The sequence below is a fragment of the Aspergillus sclerotioniger genome (assembly GCF_003184525.1).
Source record: "Aspergillus sclerotioniger CBS 115572 chromosome Unknown BO94scaffold_24, whole genome shotgun sequence".
NCBI lineage: Eukaryota > Fungi > Ascomycota > Eurotiomycetes > Eurotiales > Aspergillaceae > Aspergillus > Aspergillus sclerotioniger.
In genome coordinates, this window is record NW_020291014.1 from 493,563 (window position 1) to 509,306 (window position 15,744).

Here is a 15,744-nt window from a genome sequence, read left to right on the forward strand (position 1 = left end):
ATGATTGGTCAGTTGCTAATGAAACGGACCCCGCAGGTTCAGCTGAGCGGGCAGGCTTGGAGAGTGTAAATGATTCTTACCGCTTCTTGGTCGTCGGTACACACTTTCTACACACATTACTTTGTGACGACAGAACCCTCACAGATCAAGCCTGTAGCATAGCTACAATGGTCCATTTCAAGTCGGCCCGTTGGAAAAAATGGCTTCATCGAGACGGCGGATCTCAAAATATCGCTCCTCCACTCCACCAAGCGGATCATTGTACCAACGACTCTCCCGCTTCAGAATGTGCGTCAGCTCCCTATGCCAGCGAATGTCAGTCCCAGCCACGGAGTCCACCGCCCTCGCAAGACCTATGGAAGTCTGCCTTTGATCTGCTGAGTCGAGAGGAACAAAATGCTTTGCAATCGAGCCTTGTTCCTTCCTCTACTACCGATGCCCTCAACGATGTCATCAAGACCACCAAGGAAAAGTACGAGATATACCAAGAGAAAGGAGGCATTAGAATCCGGAAGTCAACGGGAGAAGAAGTCAACATTCGAAAAATTATCAAAAAAATCATTAATGCCACCCTCTCTTTCCAGGAGGTTATCAGCGCAGGAGTAGCCTGTGACCCTACGGGTCATGCCGCAAGCGCGTGGGCAATAGTGTCACTTGGTCTGACTGTATGTGTTATCGGCTGTTTTAGGCAGCAGAGCTGACCCTTAACGCATAGATGGCAAAAAATCATTCTGACCGTCGAGATGCCTTGTTCGAGTCCTCAGAGTACCTTGCGGAGGCTCTTGCGCGATGCGCATATATCGAAAAGAAGATCAGTCACAATCGATCCGACGAAGACGACGTGGTAACGCAAGCCATAATCACACTCTATAAAACAATCCTTCAGTACGCAGCGAAAGTCATGGCTAGCCACAATATGAGTACCAGGGGCAAGTTGCTCGACAGTGTTACGGCAACCACCGCCCAACATATCACGGAGCTTCGGTGCTCTATTGAGAAGGAGGAACAAAAGGTGTTCCACTTTACTCAGTTGCAATCACTTGAGGAAATCGAGAAAATCACAGTGTCCCTACAAAAACAGAACGAGAAAGCTACTGAGGAAATCTTGACTGCCATCGATGACAAACTATCAAAATCCCTCAACGCTCTGAATTTACGTTTCAGTCTACCTATTGCTGAGAATGCATTCTGGAACTCATACCAACATGAGGATCTATGCCTTGAAGATACCAGAGTCCAGACTCGCTCCCAAATAACACAGTGGGCAGACTCAGTTGAAAGCGAGTGTATCTTCTGGTTGAATGGCGGGGTGGGAACTGGAAAATCCACTATCGCTCGGACTGTTGCTCAGAGCTTCGAAACCAAGGGACAGCTAGGGGCCAGCTTCTTCTTTAAAAGAGGGGAACCCGACCGTTGTAATGCAAAACGACTTATACCTACCATTACAAAGGAACTTATCAAGCAAAACAAGGACCTCGCGTCTGGTGTTCTTAAAGCGATTGAGCAAGACCCACAAATCGCCGCGAAAGACGTTATGGAACAATTCAACAAGCTGCTTCTCGAACCCTTGAAAAGTGTTGCTATGTACCAAAGTAGAACACTAGTGATTGTGATCGATGCGTTGGATGAGTGTGAGAATGATAAAGAAATTGAAAAGATCCTTCAGTTTCTTCCGCGGGTACACCAGTGCAGTAACATGAGACTGAAAATTTTCCTAACGAGCCGGCCCGAGTTGCCACTCCGACGTTTCTTCGAGAAGGAAAGCTCTCATCGAGGCTTGGTCCTTGAAAAGGTTGCCGAGGAAGCCATTAGAGAAGACATCGTGCGGTTTCTAGAACACCGATTCACAGAAATCGGAGCACAAGCGAATACCGGCAAAGACTGGCCGGGTAACGAGGTTGTTGAAGCTCTGGCGACCGTGTGTATACCGTTGTTTATTTCAGCCGCTACAATCTGCCGATTTGTCGAACAGCCAGGGGAAGACCCGGTAGAACGCCTTGCTGATATTCTGAATAATCAGCACAGATATGTGACGAGAATGGATAAAACATATGGCCCTATTCTTGACCGGACACTTCATGAACGGGACGAAGATGACCAGGAGATGCAAATCACGCGGTTCAAGCGAATAGTTGGTGTGATTCTTCTCCTTTCTGTCCCTCTCACAATCAACGCGCTTTCCGAATTTGTCGGCATCGGCGCTAGATCCGTCGAATTCCATTTGGATTCGTTTCACTCGGTTCTGAGAATACCTGACGAACAACATCTCCCAGTTCGCATTCTGCATCTGTCTTTCCGAGAATATCTCCTTACCGCACAATCACGTTTTCATGTGGACGCGGGGATGATGCACAATGACATAACATCGCATTGCTTTCGCGTTATGGGCAAGTATCTCAAGCGCGATATCTGCAAACTGAATAGCTTTTCCACCCGACGTGCGGACATACGCAGTGAGACGACTGAACAATACATTCCAGAGGGACTCCGATACTCATGCCGCTACTGGACCTTCCATCTGACGCAAAGCACGCCTTCTATCCCCGATGTGGAGATCATTTTATTCCTAGAAAAACATTTCCTTCACTGGTTAGAGGTGATGAGCCTGATGGGAGTGCTATCAGAGACCCTTAAAATGATGGTCACACTGAAGGAAAGCATCCAGGTCTGTGCCTCTACAATCTAGTCCAGACCAATACTAATCGCGAAACAGAACAACACGAATCCTGGTCTTTCAAACTTTTTGTCCGACGCCATACAATTCATCCACCGACATGCTCAAATTGCTAGCGTTGTTCCGCTTCAACTATATGCATCATGTTTGGTATTCACGCCAACATCGAGTTTGGTTAGAAGAGCATCTAAAAACTATCATTCGCCGTGGATGCATGCGCTGCCACAGGTGGAGAAGTCTTGGGGCGCTAATAGACAGACCCTAGAAGGCCATTCAGATTGGGTTACAGCTGTGGCCTTCTCGCCCGATGGCCAAACGGTCGTGTCAGGCTCCTACGATAAGACTATCAAGCTGTGGAATGCCGCAACGGGCGAGCTACGACAGACCCTAGAAGGCCATTCAGATTCGGTTCGGGCCGTGGCCTTCTCGCCTGATGGCCAAACGGTCGTGTCAGGCTCTGGCGATGAGACTATCAAGCTCTGGAATGCCGCAACGGGCGAGCTGCGACAGACCCTAGAAGGCCATTCAGATTCGGTTTCAGCCGTGGCCTTCTCGCCTGATGGCCAAACGGTCGTGTCAGGCTCCGGCGATAAGACTATCAAGCTGTGGAATGCTGCAACGGGCGAGCTGCGACAGACCCTAGAAGGCCATTCAGATTGGGTTTCGGCCGTGGCCTTCTCGCCTGATGGCCAAACGGTCGTGTCAGGCTCCGGTGATAAGACTATCAAGCTGTGGAATGCCGCAACGGGCGAGCTGCGACAGACCCTAGAAGGCTATTCAAATTGGGTTTGGGCCGTGGCCTTCTCGCCCGATGGCCAAACGGTCGTGTCAGGCTCCGGCGATAAGACTATCAAGCTGTGGAATGCCGCAACGGGCGAGCTACGACAGACCCTAGAAGGCCATTCAAATTGGGTTCGGGCCGTGGCCTTCTCGCCCGATGGCCAAACGGTCGTGTCAGGCTCCCACGATAAGACTATCAAGCTCTGGAATACCGCAACGGGCGAGCTGCGACAGACCCTAGAAGGCCATTCAGATTGGGTTACAGCTGTGGCCTTCTCGCCTGATGGCCAAACGGTCGTGTCAGGCTCCCACGATAAGACTATCAAGCTGTGGAATGCCGCAACGGGCGAGCTGCAACAGACCCTAGAAGGCCATTCAGATTGGGTTCGGGCCGTGGCCTTCTCGCCCGATGGCCAAACGGTCGTGTCAGGCTCCGGTGATAAGACTATCAAGCTGTGGAATGCCGCAACGGGCGAGCTACGACAGACCCTAAAAGGCCATTCAAATTGGGTTTGGGCCGTGGCCTTCTCGCCCGATGGCCAAACGGTCGTGTCAGGCTCTGGCGATAAGACTATCAAGCTGTGGAATGCCGCAACAGGCGAGCTGCGACAGACCCTAGAAGGCCATTCAGATTTGGTTTCGGCTGTGGCCTTCTCGCCTGATGGCCAAACGGTCGTGTCAGGCTCCCACGATAAGACTATCAAGCTGTGGAATGCCGCAACGGGCGAGCTACAACAGACTCTAGAAGGCCATTCAGATTGGGTTTGGGCCGTGGCCTTCTCGTCTGATGGCCAAACAGTCGTGTCAGGCTCCCACGATAAGACTATCAAGCTGTGGAATGCTGCAACGGGCGAGCTGCGACAGACCCTAGAAGGCCATTCAGATTGGGTTCGGGCCGTGGCCTTCTCGCCCGATGGCCAAACGGTCGTGTCAGGCTCCCACGATAAGACTATCAAGCTGTGGAATGCCGCAACGGGCGAGCTGCGACAGACCCTGGAAGGCCATTCAGATTTGGTTACGGCTGTGGCCTTTCATACCAGGGAAGGCATGAGTCCTACTTCCGATCAGGCTGCATCTCAGATATCGCTAGCAGACCAGTGGGTATATATGAATGACGAGAAGGTCTTGTGGCTCCCTTATGAGTACTCCCAGTTTTCTTGTTGCTGCACGAAAGAGGGTGCGCTTGCTCTCGGATATCCTAGTGGTCGGGTGTTTATTATCCAATTACTTGCACCGAATTAGCTTAGTTCATTATCACCCAGATTCCGCTTTACATTATTTTTTAATTCCTAAATAAAAGGAGGTCCTAGGATAATCGGTGAATTTATACTTCCTTTCGTCCCAAGAATCGAACCACGAGTAGATTCTACTAGTTTCTATAGTAGTACTGGATAGTGGATGTGCGTGGCAAATTGAAACCAGAACGTGCCTAAGGCTGCGGTACCAACTGAAAGGGTCGGACGTAGAATATTATGCTTTGGGTTAACTTACAGAGAGGCGAGCTGAGAAACTTCTTACTAGGTCTGAAAATCTGTCAGATTTTCACATGACTATGCAGTGAATGTTCTAGAATTAGAAAGTCCGCGATTTATGCATGTCTTTAAAGACGTAACATTCAACTTGATACACGCGCAAAACAAACGGAAATAACGTACAAGTCCCAAAGATCAGCTAGTTCTCGGGAGTGGCGCTGAGAAACTGTCCAAGAGTGTAGGTGTAAATCGTGTAGAAGCCGCACTTGACCACCGCTGTACAGTACCACGATCAGGATTGTCGGACCAAAGAAATGCGACATAATCTTGTCGACCCTGGTTCAATCGGTTGAAGGTTCAATCGGTTGATTGAACTAACTGCGTGGCCGGGAGGCCCAGCCCAGGCGGTGAGTTGGCTGACTAAAACTGCATGGGAGCTACTGACATCCCCCATCTTCGGAGCTCCAGATGTTCCGTTCCCTCTTTTTCGACAGCAGTACCTGCCGCTTCAATGCATCTTAAAGCGACAAAATGCTCCAGAAAGTATGGTCTTTCTTTCAGTCTTCTATATCCTTTCAAGTCCTCTCTGATCTCCACCCTGAGGTTAACCGGCAGTATCCATCTTACGAAACTCCAGTTTGTGCAGAATATCTTATTCTTGCGGGTGATATCGGTCGCTTAACGGACTATGATGACTATCGCAATTTTAAAAAATAAAAAAAAAAAAAGACAGACCGATTCAAATAGATATTGCTGATACCCGGAAATCATGGGTTTTACAATGGAACTTTCGCGGCAGGGCTGGACAAGGCTGGACAAGGCTAGACAACTTGAACGGGAGCCTTCCTTAAATGGACCATTAATTGTCTTTCATCAGAAACGGTTTGATATCCCGGGTTCTTGTGTCACTATCCTAGGCTGCACACTTTGGTCAAAAGTGCCTTATGAATTGACGGATGTCGTCCGGTCAAAAATCAAAGATTTCCAAAAAAATCGAAGGCTGGTCAGTCGACGACCATAATGCAAGCCAGGATTCAGATCTCGCTTGGTTACTGGAAGAGATACATTTGATACATAAGGAAAATGAAAAGGCAGAAAATCGGAGTAAAAAGAGGTCCATTCTTGTTGTGACTCACCACGCTCCTTTACTCCAGAGGACGTCGAGCCCACAACACGCCCAGAACCCTTGGAGCGTTGCCTTTGAGACCGATATTCTATCACAAACACCAGATGGAGTAGTCTGGGTGTTCGGGCACACACATCATACCACTGATTTCAAAGAGGGAGGGGTAAGAGTTGTGAGCAACCAACGGGGATATGTGTTGCCTTGGAACAATTCGAAGACGCAGGATAGTTTTGACTTGAGAACGGTTATACGTGTATGCAGGTTTACATGTACTTTTCAGTCTCTAGCCTATAATCATATCAGCTAAGTCTTGCTAATAGCAAGGTTGCCACATACCAGCAGACGTGCTCCGGTAGAAACTCAGTCATTGTAAATTGCCACGCCTGCATGCTGGAAATGGCCTCTTGTACTTTGTTTTCGTGCGCCCACAGTATCAACATATTGTTCAATAAATGCACCGAAATCTTGTTCGGAGTCTTCCTTATAGACTGTCTACTTTTGTCTGATAAAAGACTTCAGCTCCGCGAAAAATTCCTCGATAGGATTGAGATCAGGCGAATACGGTGGTAGGTATATTAATCGGACCTCTTTCTTAATGTACATTTGCTCTACTCTCCCAGAGCGATGAAAGGATGCGTTATCCATGATCAGAACAGACCTTGGGCCTGGATACTTCCCACAGTGGTGCAGAAGTTGTTCAATAGAATTTTCAAAAAGAGCGGCATCAGTTGATCCTTTATAAATGTGAGAGATAATAATACCATCCTGAGAATACGCAGGTAGTATCTGGTAACGTTGTCTACGGTGGAATCTGGATCTTTCAACTGGTGTTATGCCAGGAGGCGACCAGCCTGTTCTTCTAATCCCTGACCGTTTATCACACCCAGACTCATCGACATAAACCAATTGATATGAATGATATTCTAATATATCATGCCGATATTTATCTCACAATTCCGGGCTTTGCTCATTTGCCTTTTGTTGGATTGTTTTCTTGGATTATTTGATCTTCTTTAGAGTCTTGCTGATGCTATCTGTTGAGACATTAACTTCGAACACATCCCACAGGAAATCTGCCATTTTATCAAGATATAATCCTGGCTTGACAAGAAGATGGTCCCGTAGAGCTTCTAGCATAGGTGGAGTAATGTTTGACCACCGCCCTACATGATTTGGGGGCGCTCCAGGAATACCGAACAAACGTAGGTTAGATCGAATATATTTAACAGCCTGCTTGCTACACTCCGCTGCAAAAGCTGTATCGGATATAGACTTGCCATTCTTTGTCATATTACAGATAAGCTGCTTTTTTGCAGGTGATAGGGGTGGTGCCATTCTTTGTACTGTAGCAAGACTCTCACAGCCCCTGATATTGATGTTGCGAGCAGAAAGAGAGGTCAAATGCGTCGAGGTCCACAATACGGCTGACAGGTAATTTACCGGACCGATTTGTCATAACATCACTCATTTCAATACATGTAACGCTTTATGTAAACGCCAAGGCTAAATTAACCCTATATGTACTAGTTACGCTTGGCATTTATCTATAAAACACCAGGAGAGTATTTTGGGGGGCAGGCTCATTTCGCAGATCACTGTAACATTATTCTACGATAGTGACAGCTGAGAGGACATATACTGAAAGGATCTATGTATGGGCTCGAAGGAGATACAGCAGATGTACGCTAGATTTCGTGTTGATAGATCAGTGATAGTTGCCCCTTCGGCTGAGCCGCCGGGCGTTAATGAATTGTGTGTGTAACATTATTCGTCTAGTCTATGGCTACCTAACTGTCAGCAATCAAGCTGCACTGATATATACCCACTCCAACACTGCCCCCAAAACACTCAGGCATGCCATCGCAACTCCAACATAAAATGTATGCGTCATGGCCCGGTTGTAAGCCACAATAACTACATGGTACAAGGCCATGACCCCTACATTGACCACCGTCTCCGGATCAATCGACGGCACCTCCTTGGCAATGTTCTGCTCTGCACCAGCTGGTTAGTAAACACGTTCGTCGCCACCGATTCCATGATCGCGCCTCCCAAGTTCTCGGTGAACATGATGATCGAGGTGCCCAGGGCTACATCCGACAAGGATAGCACGGTTTGACATGGGGCAAAGGCCGATTGCAGGCCGAAGCTGACCCCCAGCCCCAGGATCACCTGGTAGCCGATCCACTTGGTGTGGCCAGAGTCCGCCCGACACGGACGCGATCACGAAACTGATGATCATTGGCAGGTTCATGACACCCGAGTGGATGGCGCTGGTGCCTTTGATGGCCTGGAACCAGATAGGGAGCTAGACGGTTAGCAGGGTTTGCTTTAGGGTAGATGGAACTTATGTAGTATAGTATTATATAGAAGTAGGCTTCAACGCATGCACCGGACAAGGCAGAGCCCCAGATGTTATGGATCCATCTGCTTCAGCTGGTCCATAAAGCTGACGGTACTAGCCGTCTGGGCCTTGGGGTCTGGATGAAGAAGATGATGTTGCTGCTGCTGCTGTGAGCCATCCGAGCCGAGTATGTCCTGCATGAAAGCTTCGGGCTGTTTGGGTTCGCTTGACACGGAAGTGGATTCGGCGGTGGCACTGAAGGCAGCAGAGTATTCCGTCATGCCTATATACCAGTTGATCTCAAGATAGGAAGAAAAGTCAGGAATCTAAGAAGAGTAGACGGACACGTTAGGGCTCGTGTCCAGATGAGTGGATGATGCGACACATGATGACTGTATATGCTCAATAAACTTCTGCTAGACACCCGGACAGAAAGACGAGGATGATGCTGAATGATGAAGAAATGGATGCAGCAGTAGCGGGACTAACCAGTCCGAAAGGGACAAGGCTCACGATCAGACCCTGACTCGATGGGGTTAGACACTTCGACTCATGCTACTATTTAGTATCTACTATAGTAGTAGTAAATAGCATATCACTTCGACTCATACTGATTCATCTACCCGTATTCGTAGTTCAGATCCAGTCTAGCTGATCAAGTACATAACCCTAACCATAATACACCCATCTCTATCCCCCATCAACCTCTATCTCATACAACCATCACAATCCCATCCCATGTATCATCGTCTCGCACCTATACACCCCGACCCCGCCCCAGTGGAAGACAGCTACCCCGGCCTCCTCTGGACCTATACCAACGCTCCCTCGCTCCCTCTACATCAACAAATCCAATATCATGGTGGTTCCGGGGGCGGAGATAAGTGTGTTGGTGGAGGGGGTGAGGAGTATTAGTTGATTAGGGTTATTACTGTGTGAAGGAGGGTGTATAAGTTGTATCAGCATGGGATGAGATGGTATGCATACGTCCGGCGTTATGTCCTAACTTAACTAGTAACTATCAAATCAAACATGTTTGTTGAATGAATGAATGAATAATGAATGTCTGTCCCAGCAGCAATTTCCATATCACAATGACAAATCAGTATGTGATAAATGACAGTGACCTACGCAGGAGTAGGAGTAGGAACAGGAGTCGACTCCACACTCGCCATATTCACTCCCAACGTATTAGTCGGACAAGCCGCCCTCAAACCCTGCTGCAAAGCCGCCAGCCCAGCTGGTCCCAGCTTATCCACAGTCGCCGGGGGCGGCACTGTTCCCACGTACGCATTGAAGTTGTACAGACCGCAGATGCACGTGTTGACGATATTCTTCAAGCTGGTGTCGCTCAACACCGTCCGGCCATCACGAACCAGAGCGAACTTCTGTTGACCTACGCCCATGGGCACCGTGAATGCAGTGGCCCCTGCCGGAGCATCGAATTTCTGGCTGTTCGAGCCAGACGCCACTTGGATCGTCCCCGGGGATTTCAGCAAGGACACCACGAACACTTCGTCTTTCATGGTCTCCCATCCGTTAGGACGACCGCGGAAGAAGTTCCCACTGGAGTTGTTGGGGTTGCCGTCCATTGTCGTGTCGGTGTTGTCGCAGCTGACGTCCTTGGGGGTCGGTCGGTACCAGTAGATTAGCTTTTCTTCGGTGATGTACTTGTCCACGGACTTGTCGCCGTTCTTGTATGCGGCGATGAATGGCTTGGACATTTGGAGCCAGCCGTCGTGGGGCCTGCACGGTTAGCTGGGCTGAGAATGGGATAGGGATGGATGGGCTTACATGTCCATAACCCATTTGGAGGAACCGTCGTCGGTGTGTGGAGACGCCAGCGGGGCAATGTAATGCGACTCGCCATAGTCGTTCCAGGTGACGATCTCCACGAACCGAGGACCAAGGTTCAGGATCTCGAACCAGCGGTTATACCACAGCAGATCCGAGGGGAATACCCAGTTCTTGCTGTAAGATACTTCCTGACCGAAGTGGGTGAAGAACCATCCAGATGCGGCTGTCTGATATCAGTTCCGTCCAACGAAGCAAGGGGTAGACATACGTGCAACATAAGCCTTTCCACCCAAGGCATTGACATATGCCTTGTCACCCTCCGAAACACTCACGTTGCGACCACCACTCGGAGCCTTGTTGTCGCCATTGTTATCCCAGGCCATCCAGTTCAACGCTCCCTGAATGACATTAAAGTTGCCAGTGCCCGGGTGGAAGTTGGGCGCAAAGTACACTTCAGCCCCCGCGGCGGACTGCATCTGGTTGATGTCGAGGCCATCGCCTGCAAACGACGAGGCAAAGATCTTGCCGTCGACCTTGAGCTGGGCCGGCAGACTCCCATACTGTCGGATCTTCTGACCGACAGCATAGGCCTGGCCGGTGTTGTACCAGTTAAAGTCGAACGAAATGAAGACCTTCATGTCATTGCGGGCGGCGGACTCGTACGCAAAGTTGAGCTGAGTATCAGTGTACGGATCAACACCAATGTTCAGGGCAAAGGCGTCGATGCCAAGGGCCTTGGCCTGTTTCATGTCGTTGTCGTAGTCGGCCGCGCTCTGGCGGTTGCTGGTGATGCCGATCTAGGGCTGTTAGCCTCATCCATCCCGGGCAGATAGTCAGTCGGACTTACCATGAAATGACAAAAGACCAGTCGATTGGTGGCCTCCGTGGTGGAATTGATAGCAGTGATGTTTTGACTGGTGGGAGCACAGCTCGCCAGAGTCAAGAGCCCAGTCAGGGCAAGGACCAATTGGAACAGCTTCATCTTCCGAACGATCAATGAGAGAATGAAGAAAGCGGAAGAAAGAGAAAAACCAAGGACAGTCAAGCACATCAAGTGCTGTGAGTTGAAGATCAAGAAAGACTGACCATGACACGGACAGAAGGCAGGTATTATACTGATTCGAACAGGCCCTTTGTCACTAACAACAAAGGAGCTTGTCGACGTTTCAATGGGACTACCCCCCAGATCGCAATCTCCTTTAGCAATGAGGCCCAACCAGCGGAAAGAGTCAGTTTCAACTTACCGGTCAGTCGCAAGCTTCCGTTCTTTGCTTTTGCATGCCTCGTTATCAACCTGCTCCACCACGGCTTTTATCATCGTCCGCCGTCTGCGTGCGGCAAATAACGACAAAGGATCATGGGGCCAAAGCACAGCAACGGTCTCCGATCGGTATGACAACCTTTGACAAACGACGACATCGGCAAGCCTCGTCGTCCTGCAGTTTGTTTGCAACACTGTCTTACTACGTAGAGTTTACCAGCCGCCAGGGAGTTAGTTGATCTATCCACATTCCACAGGGCACGGCGATGCCCGACACGGACACCACCACGGGAACAACAAAGTCAACCGACTGTTGGCTGTGATCAGACACGAGCGAATAAGAAGGCAAATGGTCGTTTCGAAATGATCTCCTCCAACAAGCCATCGGGGCCCTGCAGCAGCACAAGCTGGTTGGGGCTACGGAAGTATCCGAGGGAGTCCACTGGATGCGGCCTCGGGATTGGTCGACAAATCTACGGGCGGGAGGACTTTAATTTTAAGCTCATGGGCCTCGATTGGCCCTAAATGGCCTCGTCGTGCTTCTCACGGCGTACGGCCAAGGATGATCGCCTTGGAACTGCTCTTCCAACGGCCGTGATACCCATCCCACCAATCCCCTCCGTCCTCAGCCCAATGCAACCTACTGAACACTGCATCCTGCATCATGCATGGAGTGAGAGCTCGACTTGCTTTTTCCTGCTTCCCCCAGCCGAACTTCCCCAGCCTGCGGGGTAGGCTGCCCGTCAGGTCAGCCACGCGATCTCATCACCAGACGATCGGAACATATGCAGTCTCAACGCAAACGGGCCCCATGCAGGGAACCCGGGCAATCCTTCTTCTTCACACCCCGCGAGCCATGAGGCTTTGAGTCCTTCTCTTTACGGGCATTGCCCCGGGGCCGCCGAGTTACCTCAGTCCAACCCGCCGTGGCAGTGTGACATCCTCCGTCTTTGTTTCCATTGGGTGCCCATGTGACACTGGTCCTGGCCGCTCTCGTTCGTCATCGCCGATGCCTCCTCCAGCCCGTCATGGTGGAACTGGAACCTCCGAGGTCCACTTGCGGATCGGGCATCAATCAATGGGCAATACTACCTCTATGCTACCCTTCCCAACTAATGAGCCCGGGACCGGATCGAATGATCAGGCCGCTTTCATGCGCAGGGAAAGACGGGGAAACACAGGCAAATCAGCAGCCGTCATGATTCTAAACTAAAAACGAGATCCTTAAGGGCACGCCGCAAGTCAATACAGATAGAACCCCCTACAGCGGGCGGCGATCGGTTACAACAGAGCAAATGCAGAGGCATAGCTCACGGAGCTTTCTTTATACACACGCACATTCGAGCTGCGGTCATATCGGATGAATCGGAATCTGCCCAGGTTTGTATCCGCAAGCCCAAGACGTTCAACAGCAGCCATTATCACGCCGATGGGATGGCGGCCACACACCGTGTTCCGTGTATCCCGGAGGTATCTAGAGAACTCTTCATGTCTCCCCGTGGCGATGGCTGCCATGGCACCAAGGTCGAGTGCCGAGATACTGGCGTAAATTGGTGGGTTGTAGATTTCTGCGTCTCTACTTGTCCTGCGGCTGCCACCTTGACAGATCTCTATCAACCTAGTCGTATCATCTTCCTTCAACCCAGGCCAAGGGAGGTCTTTCGAAACAGGGATTAGGGGCCCAGGACTGGGTGCCGCGGCAGTGAAGTATGTGTAATCGAACCGTGTCCCCCAATGGCAGAAATCGGAGCTGATGACAAAAGCATTGTCCTTGTCACCAAGATACGGGGCAAGGAGATTCCCAAAGGCTTGCTCCGTCTGGTCATCAATAGCACCCACCACGATAGGAACCAACGGCGGGTATTTGGACGGTGGTTGGCCCGGGAATTGGAGTTGGAGCATACGGTGGATAAAGGGTAGATGCATTTCAATACTGTGTTCCTCGCCATCCTCAGCACGAGTCAACGTGGCAAAGTCAATAGGGTTCTGATCTTGGCCAATAGCCTTTTTCGCACGAAGTTCAGCAATGGCATCGACATCGAGCGGGAGAGCCTCTGCGGCGAGCGGGGTGTGATACGCGGTGTATTCGGGGAGGGCAAGCGATGAGCAGTAATGATGATGTGCTGGTCCGAGCACAAAGATCCGTTTACTGTCCAGAAATTTACTTCAGAAGATGGTGACAGCAGAGCTGAATAACGATCACTCACACATTTGTCAGATCCCAGATTTTGTAGGCATAGGCGGCACATCGCCCAGAGTACGCAAAGCCCGCGTGCCTGAGAAAGATCAGGATCAAGTCAACATCATGCATTTTCTAGCGAGTACATACGGAGCTATGATAATACGTGCGGTAACCCGGCCCCCCCGCTTTGGCAGACTGCTGGCGATGTCCTCTAGCTCTTTTTTGGCCTCATAAAGCCAGTAGTCGATTTGGTATCTCACAGTCTCCGGCGAGTCGGAGTACCACGAACCAGCATGAGTCGCCGGGCGAGACTGGGACTGCATTATGAGCCGGTTACTTGACTTGGAAGTTATTTATGATGATGATAATGACAGTGGTAATGGGTATGGATATGGAGGGGAGATGTTGGAGGGTTGAGATGATGGATCAGAGGTTGCCTCGATAAGCCCGAAGCGGGGAAGGCGGGACTCTGTAGTCTGTTCGTCATGGCAGTTTCCTACTTCCTCAGTCACGGGAAACCCCGCAGGGACTGGCCCCAACACAATCAGGGAGGCACCTCGAGCTCACAGGAATAGGAGTAGACTAGTTATTTCATGGTCAGTAGTAATGCGCAAAGTCCTAGGCGTTCTGGGAGATGAACAAGGTATACATCGCTGAGGAGTAATACTAGATGTCCCGTGGACACTGCATATTGGATAGACACGCAGTGACATCTTGACACGTCCGATAATCAGATAACACTGAACCAGAGGCAAAGATCCAATAATGCCGTTGGGCCTGGTTCTCGCGACCACAACCAATCTATCCCCATCCGGAATAGCGCATATTTGGTGTATGGCGACGCGGTTCGCCGTGACGCGCCGGTATCTTTCCCAACCACTCGTGAACAGTTTCAACCCAGCCTTGTTATAGCCCACGAGCCTACCAAGTATATATCAACCTGCCCATATATCCTATAGCATTTGCCTGCAACATCAATTCTTCGCCTTCAACTACTATACGACGCACCCTCCACGTTAGTCCACCAAAAACCAACTCCAGCCTCTTGCACGCGACAGACCCTCTGCTCAGCACCAGCCATGTCTCTCAAGCGCAAGGCCTCGATTTCCGGTCTTGCATCACCTAGTCCTGCTCCAATATTGGCAGGACAATCATTCATGTCGGACGATACTCCAAAACACCTTCACAGTCGCACACGAAAGCGCTTCAGGAACGATCGCCCGGATGACGAAGTGGTATACGGTAAGGGCCATGAAGATTTCTCTGCACTTCCTAGTTCAATTTTCTGACAGATAGTAGAGAACACGCTTCGTTGGCTTTTTACAGCACAACAACACCAAGCCTCCACCCCTGCCACAAATGAGGAAGCCGAGCCAGAACATGTGCCGTCCCCCGAGATTGTCGACCCTCGCCAACAGACATTGCTCAAGTTCTTTCGGCCCTCTCAATCGTTCGCCTCGAATCGCTTGAACAAGCTGGACCAGCAAACAAAGAATATTGCACAAGAAAAGCCGACGTCCTGGCAGTCCCAAAACCTGAACTTTTCGTCTCCAGCTACTTCGGTCGGCTGGAGTACGAGCAGCCCATCTTCACAACCGACAAGTAGTGATATGGACATGGACTCAGCCAGAAACGAGCCATACCAAGACCTTCAGAGGTCGATCACGGGCTTTGGATGGGCGTGATCCAAGCTCAATCATGAATGGAACGCTTCCGACCTATAGCCAGCGATTTTTCAGCGATGATACCTTGTTTTATATTTTTCTCTTGGGTCAATGTGCTGGTCACATTGGTGAGAGAGATACTTTAATATAGCTGACCTTTATCTCATGTTATAAGGCACTCCTTGCGGCTGGTACTTTGTTCGAGACCCATCAGTCGACTGCTTTGGTTGTTCCAAGGGATTGCCAAGCTACCAGTTGTTTGATTAGATAAATCCTAGGTCGCTCGATGAGGTATATAATTGCATGTGTTGAGATCAAACTCAATATCTTAAATTGCGTGGACAGCAGGTATACTTTTTAAATCTATAACGTGAATATCAAGTCCACACATAGTCTGTACTAAGCACAATAATACAGTGAAATGTTGTGACTGGCATTACGGAA

The 15,744-nt window shown here is 50.0% G+C and overlaps 6 protein-coding genes across 6 annotated transcripts; 3 read left to right on the top strand and 3 right to left on the bottom strand.

Annotated features, from left to right (window-relative positions):
- Positions 1-167: 167 nt before the first annotated feature.
- BO94DRAFT_558851 (WD40 repeat domain-containing protein) lies at positions 168-4,696 on the top strand (the record flags this gene model as incomplete). The annotated part of the gene is made up of 5 exons (XM_025614030.1): positions 168-665; positions 716-2,665; positions 2,714-3,208; positions 3,437-3,879; positions 4,495-4,696. The coding sequence occupies 5 exons, from the start codon at positions 168-170 to the stop codon at positions 4,694-4,696; spliced, it is 3,588 nt and encodes a 1,195-aa protein (XP_025464860.1).
- A 761-nt stretch (positions 4,697-5,457) lies between these two features.
- BO94DRAFT_558852 (uncharacterized protein) lies at positions 5,458-6,359 on the top strand (the record flags this gene model as incomplete). Its single annotated transcript, XM_025614031.1, is given in 3 exon segments — positions 5,458-5,562; positions 5,726-5,887; positions 5,907-6,359. 3 exon segments carry the CDS (start codon positions 5,458-5,460, stop codon positions 6,357-6,359), a joined length of 720 nt encoding a protein of 239 aa, XP_025464861.1.
- Positions 6,360-7,853: 1,494 nt separating this feature from the next.
- On the bottom strand, positions 7,854-8,677 carry BO94DRAFT_588272 (uncharacterized protein; the record flags this gene model as incomplete). Its single annotated transcript, XM_025615873.1, has 3 exons — positions 7,854-8,047; positions 8,207-8,360; positions 8,507-8,677. 3 exons carry the CDS (start codon positions 8,675-8,677, stop codon positions 7,854-7,856), a joined length of 519 nt encoding a protein of 172 aa, XP_025464862.1.
- An 846-nt stretch (positions 8,678-9,523) lies between these two features.
- On the bottom strand, positions 9,524-11,175 carry BO94DRAFT_471802 (glycoside hydrolase family 71 protein; the record flags this gene model as incomplete). Its single annotated transcript, XM_025608397.1, has 4 exons — positions 9,524-10,142; positions 10,191-10,416; positions 10,462-10,990; positions 11,041-11,175. The coding sequence occupies 4 exons, from the start codon at positions 11,173-11,175 to the stop codon at positions 9,524-9,526; spliced, it is 1,509 nt and encodes a 502-aa protein (XP_025464863.1).
- A 1,526-nt stretch (positions 11,176-12,701) lies between these two features.
- Positions 12,702-14,089, bottom strand: BO94DRAFT_182146 (protein MEMO1). Its single transcript, XM_025605979.1, has 3 exons — positions 13,784-14,089; positions 13,662-13,730; positions 12,702-13,603 (listed from the first exon to the last, which is right to left on the bottom strand). The coding sequence occupies exons 1-3, from the start codon at positions 13,957-13,959 to the stop codon at positions 12,736-12,738; spliced, it is 1,113 nt and encodes a 370-aa protein (XP_025464864.1). The 5' UTR covers positions 13,960-14,089; the 3' UTR covers positions 12,702-12,735.
- Positions 14,090-14,525: 436 nt separating this feature from the next.
- On the top strand, positions 14,526-15,643 carry BO94DRAFT_626579 (uncharacterized protein). Its single transcript, XM_025617365.1, has 2 exons — positions 14,526-14,878; positions 14,936-15,643. Exons 1-2 carry the CDS (start codon positions 14,716-14,718, stop codon positions 15,319-15,321), a joined length of 549 nt encoding a protein of 182 aa, XP_025464865.1. The 5' UTR covers positions 14,526-14,715; the 3' UTR covers positions 15,322-15,643.
- The last annotated feature ends 101 nt before the right edge of the window (positions 15,644-15,744 follow it).